We start from the raw sequence: 8,953 nt of genomic DNA on the forward strand, positions 1-8,953 counted from the left end.
ATGCCAAATTTTATAAAGTAATGATAAGAATATTTTAATAATTTAATATAATTAATTTTATAATATATTAAATTTAATACATAATTTAATATAGACATTATAGTAATTTTAAAACAAAATATCATATATCAAGTTCTTATAAAGCACTTATGAAAATATTTATGTAATTATGATATTAGGAGTATTATAGTAATTTTGAAAAAAGATATTTTTGTGAGTATAATATGAAGGGTACTATAATACTTGTGACCAAATGTAATAAGAGAGTTTTTTTTTTTTTGAATTATAATAATTTTGGTCAATTATAGTAGGAAAGATATTTTTATAATTATGGTAAAAAGGTATTATAATATTTTTGGCTAATTATGAAAAGAGTCATATTTTCCTAATTATAATTGAAAGGCATTATAGTAAATTTGGATACATGTTAGAATCATATCAAATATATAAAAAGGTGTTATAGTAATTTCAATGGGAATTATTTCAATATATGTTATTTAACATTTAATAAGTAATTTAATTGGGCTATTATAGTGAATTTCAAACAAAATTTCATATGTCAAATATTTATGAAGCAACGACAAGGGTATTTTAATAATTTAATATGTAGTTAATTTTATATAATGTTAAATTTTCATATGTAATTTAATAGTGGTATTATAGTAATTTTTAAATAAAATATCACATGTCAAATTTTTATAAACCAATTGTAATGATATTTTAATAATTTAATATGTGATTAATTTTATATTATGTTAAAAACTAATATATAATTTAATAAAGGTATTATAGTAATTTTGAAATAAAATACCATATGTCAACATCTTATGAAGTACTCGTAAAAGCATTTCCATATAAGATGTATTATAATAATTTTTTTGCCAATTATGGTAGGGGTATTTTCATAATTTTGGTGGGAAAGATATTTTTGTAATTTTAGTTAATTATACTATGAGGGGTATTTTGTCATTATTGTAAGAGGATATTATAATAATTTTAATTAATTATAAGATGATAAATATTTTGTAATTATGATAAAAAGGTATTATATTAAATTTGAACACACATCGATATCATATCAAATAAACAAAAGGTTATTATAGTAATTATCAAATGATTGTTTTAATATATGTTATTAATTTTGAAACAAAGTATTACATGTTAATTTCTTATGAAGTACTCATAAAAGCATTTCCATATAAGATGCATTATAGTAATTTTTTGCCAATTATGGTAGAGGTATTTTCATAATTTTTGTAGGAATGATATTTTTGTAATTTAGTCAATTATACTATGAGGGGTATTTTGTAACTATTGTAAGAGGGTATTATAATAATTTTAATTAATTATAAAAAGATAAGCATTTTGTAATTATAGTAAAAGGTATTATAGTAAATTTGAATATACATTAATATCATATCAAATAAACAAAAGGGTTATTATAGTAACTATCAAATGATTGTTTTAATATATGTTATTAATTTTGAAACAAAAGTATCACATATCAACTTCTTATTCAGCATTCATAAAAGTATTTTCGTAATTATAGTAGGAAAAGTATTATAGTAATTTTGATCAATTATGAGAAAGGTATTTCTATAATTATGTTAGAAGGGTATTATAGTGATTTGGATCAATAATAAATGAAGGGTTGTTTTTGTAATTTAATAACAAAAATGAGTATTTTTATAATTATAGTACGAAGGTATTATAGTAAATAATTATAAGAAAATAGTTATTTTTTTTAATTATAGTATGAAGACATAATAATCAATTTAAGAGAAAAATATTTTTGTAATTATGATATGAGATATTATAGTAAATAATTATAAAAGAAAATGTATTTTTATAATTATGTATGAGGATAAAATAGTCAATTTAATTACGTGTCAAATTCTTATTAAATCAAGAGAGGGGTAGTTCAATAATTTTTTAGGGGTTTATTTTCAATATACGAATAGATTTTTAAGTTAAATATTAAAAATTAAGTATTTGAATTTTAAAAATTTTTAATAATTTAAATTATAAATTTATTAATTTATTTGATATTTACTTTTAATCTTGTAAGTTTTAAATAATGGTACGTGATTGATAAATAGTACTTCATATTAATTAATAAAATTATAATTCAAATATTATATTAAAATTTTTTTTAATTCAAATGACATAGAACATTTTAATCCTCCTCTTCTACTACTAAGTTATTTTCATTAAAAATTAAAATAAGACTTTTGTTAAAAAACACTACAAAATTATCAAATCAATATGAAAGAATATATTTTTAAAATTATCTAAAAACAAATCCAAGTTAAAATTTGAAAATATTTTTAATTATCTTAAAAGAATAAAATAAAATAGGTTTAAATTATATTCTTTGTCAATAAATAAATAGGTTTTAAAAAAAACAGTCTGCTAAAAAAAATCTCTCATTTAAAAGATCAAATTACCGAACTTCTTTTAACAACAAAAATCAACTTTATCCAAATCTTCACCACATTCAAACAAAAGGCAAATCATAAGAGCTCCCATGACACCTAAGCACATCTTTTGAGGATGTATAACTCAAGAAAATTGCCCACAATTGAGTAGCGACAAGTAATGATGCAACTCTCGATGAAAGAAAGCCATGCTTGTCGCCAATATGGATTTATGTATAGAACAACAAAAATTCCCAATAAAACAATTACATATGAAACCAGAAAGCTCACACAAAAAACATATGTGTCCATGAAACTACCTTCTTCTTCATCGTCTGCTGTAGTTGGTACTCTTGATGCTGACTCAGTTTTAGAGCAGTTATTTTGCAATGGAGGCCCACAGAGAAAAGGGTTTCCCTCGTAACTGCTTTCATTAAAGGTCCCAAACTGAGCTTTTGGTTCTGGAGTACTACCTGACAAGTTGTTGTGTGCCACGCTAAAGACCTCTAGAGAGTTCAACTCAACTAACTGTATAGGGATTATACCACTCAAGCCATTGTAAGAAAGGTCCAAACTCTCAATTTGCTTAAGTTTTGAAAATGATGAGGGTATAACTCCAATCAAGTTATTGTGTGATAAGTTCAATGAAAGGATTTCACTCAAGTTTCCTAGTTCGAATGGGATTTGCCCAGTTAACCTGTTGCAAGATAAATCAATCCCAGACATGTACTTAAGAATGTTACCACCGTATGGGTATGACACACTTTTTGTTGTAAACTCTATCCATTCTTCCATGTAGCTATTGGGATATTCAAGTAATGGACCAACAAAACTATACCCAGAACTCTCTACCAAAGACTTATCCTCTTTCATTGCCAGAGTTAAATTACCCAAACAAGAAGGTATAGAACCAGAAAACATATTTCCAGAAAGATCTATGATGCTCAATGAATACAACTTGCATAATTGAACTGGAATTCCACCGTCTAGATGATTATCTTTCAAAAGAAGGCAGCTTAAAGCAGAAAGTGTGCCAATCCATTTGGGAATATTACCGGTCAGATTATTCCCTCCAAGATCTAATGTCACTAATGAAGAGCTGTTAAAAGCGAGTGCCAATGGACCCTTTAGTCTGTTTCTCTTCAGGTGGACATGTCTCAAATATGGTGGATTGAAACAAGATGGAATAGAGCCAGATAAATTATTTTGAGAAAGCTCCAAAAATTCAAGCTCATACAAGTTGCATAATTCCTTCGGAATAGAGCCTTCGAAATGATTGTTGGACAAAGCCAATCCCTTCAAATGCGATACGTTCCCTATCCATCTTGGGAGCTTTCCATTAAAACTGTTATTACTTAGATCAATATCCTCTAGTGATGAATGTGAAAAATCAGTGGCAGAGATGTCAATATCAGGTATTTCTCTAGCAAAATTATTGCCATCCAAATACAACTTTGACAACCTGCTTGTATTGAACATCATAGGAACAATCTTTCCACTTAGGTTGTTATTTGATAGCCTAAGAATAAATAATGAGCTTCTTATGATCAACTCTTCTGATATTCTTCCAGACAAATGATTGTCCGATAGGTCTAAAACTGATAAAGTGTTCATTCCACTTAAACAAGGAGGGATATTATCTTCAAAGGCATTCTTAGATAAGAATAACCGTTTCAAATTTGGAAAGGTTGAACATATATTTGTTGGAATTTGACCTTGTAATTTATTATTAGATATGTCAATTAAAGACATATAAGGATTAAGAAGCTGTGGTAACAAAAAAGGACCAGTGAAAGAATTACCTAACAAGAAGAGATATTTTAATTTTGTGTTGTTTTCTAACAACCATAACGGGACTGTTCCACTGAAATAGTTATAAGAAAGATCAACATATCTCAAGTCATATTGGTAATAAAGGAACTTAAGAGGTTGTAGACTAAGTCCTTTATCCATTGAACACTTTGACAAACTGATGAAATTTAGTTGGAACTTCAGAATTGAAGTGTGAAAGGAATTAGGTTCCATTACCATCTTGTTTTCATCAGCCAAGAGAATCTTGAGATTTGGAAGGTTTGCAAGTGACAAGAATGGCATTGAAATTTGAAAATGATTTCTTGAAAGGGAGAGGAGTCTAAGTGATGAAAGATTTGCTAAAGAAGTCAAATTTCCAGTAAATTGATTGTCAGAGATATATAACTCATGAAGAGATGTCAAGTTACCCAAACAATAAGGAAGTATCCCTTCAAGTGCATTCTCACTGATATCCAACTCTTCAAGGTTCCTTAAATCACACCAACCTGAAAATTTTATAAATTCATGGAAGAAATTTTAATTAAATTTTGATTTCCAAAACAAAATATATATAAAAGATATTAGATGAAAGAAATAGAATAAAAGATTATTGGAAATAGATGTATTCCATGAGTTATATTGGAGAAATTATAAAGTCTTCAATTTACCTTGATTAGGTAAGGAACCCATAAGTCCACAGTTACATAAAGACAAAGTTTTAAGAGAAGTGAATACTCCAATGCTTTGGAAAATGTTGTTGTTGAGATAAGAACCGTCTAGAAATATTTCCTCCACATTGCTCCACACATGCAATTCTGAGTAATCATAGCATAGGAGGTATTATTAGATGTTAATCAACAAACAACTACTAATTTAAGTTCTTTTGGAATAAATTTATGACTTACCTTGATCTTGAGTAGCCATAGTCTTGTTTAAGTAGTTCCTTTGTAGATAGAAGGTCTTAACTGATGGGAATGCATATACTAATTTTAGTAGTCGTGGAATGCTTCCATTGGTGAAAACCGCATTTAGACGAAGAACTTTTAACTTTTTCAAACTCTTATACTCTGTAAATGAAAAAAATAAATAAGTGAAAATTTTCATTTTTGTAGATAAGATTATATATTCAAGATTAATGCAAGATGAATTTTTAATAGAGAAGAATATTGAATCGTTAAATATTTTTAATATAAATTTTAATATACGAAACAATCAAAAAGATGAAAATCAAACAAAACGGTAACATGAAAAGGCAAAATTTTTTAAACGGTAATAAGAATACGTAGTAATTTAAAACAGAATGACAAAAGGCAAACAAGTCCAACTCTAAGACACAACAAGCTAACACAAACAAAAAGGGAAATATTTGATATGCCGTTGCAACACTTCTTAAAGAAAGCAATTATCTAAGGCAAATATATATCATTTTCTAATTAGTAATCAAATTACAATGAATTTCTTCCTTTAAAAAATTGGGCATTAATTTTAATAAGAGCATTTCACCTATAATCATTGTAATACATTAAGCAATCACAATTCAAAATTGCATGAGGTCTAACAAAATTTTATGTGGAGTTCACACTTATAAATGATGGATTCTTACGTAATTCTTTATTATAATTAGAGAATTGTAGTATTGTAGTAAAAAGCATATAATAATAATTAATTTCTTCCATTAAAAAATTGAGTATTAAATTTTAATATGCTAAATTTGTTGATCATTAAAACATCTACATCATTATAAACCTCACAAATAAAAATAGAAAATTTATTTAAATCCATACCTTTACAGGCCACAAATTCATTCAGATCATTAGAGCTCATATCCAGTTCCTCTAAGTTGATAAAAGCACCCAAGTCTGGAAAAAAAAAAATAAACGTCATTAAATCACTTGAAAACTTGAAATTTGTTTTTTTTAAGTATTTATAATAGAGTTGAAATTTTGGTTGAAAAGTAATAATTAATTAGATTATGACTTAAATAAAGCATTTAGAAATTGGTCAATTTTAACTGTCTCCCAATATCTATAAATAATTTACATAATTTCATCCTTAAAGAAAAGAAACAGATGAACTTATTTGTTATATCATCTTGAAACACGAATTAAGATTTTTGTTAACAAATTCAAAATTTTTGCAAAAATAATAATTTTACCTTTCATATCTATTGATCCATTTAACTGATTGAAGCTTACATCCAAAGACTTCAAATTTGAAAGCCAGCTAAGTGATGCAAATATGTTGTCATTAATGAGATTATCACTCAAATCAAATTCTTCTAAATGGGTCAAGTTCAGCTGTCTCCCACTATCTACATAAGGTTTGCATAATTTCATCACTAAAAAAAGATTTACATAATATTTAATTATATATAACAACTTAACTAATTGAGCAAATATAAATGCATACCTTGTAAGGAATGAAGGCTTTCAATTTTGTTGCAGCATATATACAACTTCTTCAGATTCATCAAATTATTCAATTCTATGTCCAAGTTCAATTCAAATAATCATTATGTTAGCCTGGTTACTCAAATAATCTTTTACTGAATATTTTTAATGACTTTATAATGAAGTAAACGGCAAGACAAATCTAAAGCTTTAAGTGAAGAAGAAAAATCCCCAAATGTGATATGAGATTTTACCTATTTTATGAGCAAAAAGGTTCTAAAACAGAATTAAAAAAAAAAAAAACTGTAATAGCTTTACCTTGAATATCTATTGAGCCTTGCAACTGGTTGTCCCCCATATACAGGGTCTTTAGACTTGGAAGGCCAGAAAGGAATGCAAAAGTGTCGTTCTTGAAGAGATTACTACTTAAATCAAGAACCTCCAAATTGGTCATCCTTAGTTGCATCTCCTTTCCTGTAGAAGAATATTTCTATTATATGCCATTGTTAATGGAAAATTTTATACATTGATCACGTAATTAAGAACTTAATTAAGTGAATTGAAATATATATTTATACCTTGCTTTGATGGTTGAAAGCTTTCAATTCTATTGCTGCTTAAATCCAAGTTCTTCAAATTTGTCAAATTATTCAATCCTATTCAATGCCAATGAATACTTAATAGTTCATATTAAAGCAAATGATATGCAACACCTTTTTTCTAAAACAACAATTGATTTGAACGTAAAAGAAAGATAAAGCAAGTTTATCATGAATATGAGTGGTTCCTTCCAAGTGATTTGTACTCAAACTTAAAATCCTTAAAGATGAAAGACCATTCATATGAAACAATATGTTATTTTTCAAAGAATTGTCCCCTAAATCAAGAGTTTTCAAATTACTAAGTCTTGAAAGCCATTGAAAACCTGTAACGAAAAAAGATTAGTATTTTAATTAATGTATATAATTCATAATCATAATTAGATTGGTTTTAACTCTACCGTTTGCATAAGTTGATCCTGTGAACAAGTTTCCTGCTAGATATAAATCCTTGAGAGATGAAAGCTGACTCAAAGATAATAAAATTGTATCATTGAGGTAATTGTAACTTAAATAAAGGATCTCCAAATTTAGCTTTGCAAAACCTGCAAGAGAGTTCATTTAAATATATAATAAGGACTTAGTGGCTTTTCATCAATAAAACAAAAATAGAATTAAATATGAAATTGTAAAAATGAAGAACTGATGAATGAATTTTCATATTGCAAATTAACAATGAAATAATTGAAGATGAAAAGGCAAAAGCGACCTTCACTTTCAACAAAACCAGCGATGTTATTCCCTGTCAAATAAAGATGCTTCAGTTCCTTGAAAGGAAGAAACAAAGAGGCATTAAGATACCATCTTTCGTTTTTGGACCATCTTAAATAATCAAGAAAGAGTCCTATGACTCGCTTGGAAGAGGAGGAGGAGGTGTTGCACTCGACCCTATCCCATTGACAGCAATCTGAACCCTTGATCTCATCAACCCAGCTGTTCAGATCGTTGTGAGGATTGAAGAAAGGTTTGAGTTGCAAGAGAGCAATCCTCTCTTCCTCCCAACAGGCATCAGTACTATACCATCTGCATCCTTCTAACAACAACAACAACACACTCAACAACAACCATTTGGGTTCCATCATCTCTTTTTCTTTATATATGATCTTTTTATTTTCAATTCTCTCTTAACTGCTAGTTCTAAATATATAACGATAAGCCTTGCATCAAGCTTAATATATATAGACAATCAAGGTGGTCTTCGATCGTTTAGACTCCGTGTTGTAGGAAAGAAAGAAAAGGGAAAGTAAAAAAAATATTAGAACTTTTTTCCCCTCGTCCTTTCCTTCTTACCAAAAGGAGTGTTAGTCTCTTTCTTTGTCTTCGCTCATCTGTGGTAAATTCTACTATTTTTGGAATTGAAATTTGTATAAAATAGTCACTGAAATCACTCTGTCGAAAGTTTCCGACATAATTTAGAAAAAAATTTTGCAATAAGACAATGACTTTTATTTTCCTCAAATTAAAAATCATATTTAGAGCAAAATTGTCTCAATAATAAGAAAGAGGGATTGGAAGCATTAGGTTTTATGATCAAATCTCATTGTATATATGTTCGATTTAATTTAAATTTTCTATAAATATACTATTTTTCTATTATTCAGTTGTTTTGATTATTATTATTTTTTTTACCAATGATCAATCTTGATAAAAAATCATTCATTTCACAATTGTTCTCTTAGTTATTATAGTTGGAGTACTTGTTAAACCCAACTGCTTTCTAGGCTATTGGTCAAATGATTTGGATCCAGTCCTAAAT

The 8,953-nt window shown here is 27.4% G+C and overlaps 1 protein-coding gene across 1 annotated transcript; it reads right to left on the reverse strand.

The window, feature by feature from the left end:
- Positions 1-2,534: 2,534 nt before the first annotated feature.
- On the reverse strand, positions 2,535-8,580 carry LOC111286980 (cuscuta receptor 1-like). Its single transcript, XM_089756608.1, has 10 exons — positions 7,907-8,580; positions 7,599-7,742; positions 7,364-7,523; positions 7,177-7,256; positions 6,917-7,072; positions 6,618-6,692; positions 6,364-6,519; positions 5,993-6,067; positions 4,637-4,714; positions 2,535-4,567 (listed from the first exon to the last, which is right to left on the reverse strand). Exons 1-10 carry the CDS (start codon positions 8,277-8,279, stop codon positions 2,535-2,537), a joined length of 3,330 nt encoding a protein of 1,109 aa, XP_089612734.1. The 5' UTR covers positions 8,280-8,580.
- Between the last annotated feature and the right edge of the window lie 373 nt (positions 8,581-8,953).

Source organism: Durio zibethinus, chromosome 27, assembly GCF_047325235.1.
Source record: "Durio zibethinus cultivar Kanyao isolate XHJ-2024 chromosome 27, ASM4732523v1, whole genome shotgun sequence".
NCBI lineage: Eukaryota > Viridiplantae > Streptophyta > Magnoliopsida > Malvales > Malvaceae > Durio > Durio zibethinus.

Bases quoted from the DNA above. Each gene is read 5' to 3' on its own strand.
- LOC111286980 (XM_089756608.1), bottom strand. From the start codon at position 8,279: ATGATGGAACCCAAATGGTTGTTGTTGAGTGTGTTGTTGTTGTTGTTA. The intron at 7,257-7,363 runs ACTTGCTTTATC...TTGGCATTGAAT, and splicing joins ACCACTCATATTCATGATAA to AGGATTGAATAATTTGACAA. The intron at 4,715-5,992 runs GTATGGATTTAA...TAAAATTTTCAG, and splicing joins TGAATTTGTGGCCTGTAAAG to GTTGGTGTGATTTAAGGAAC.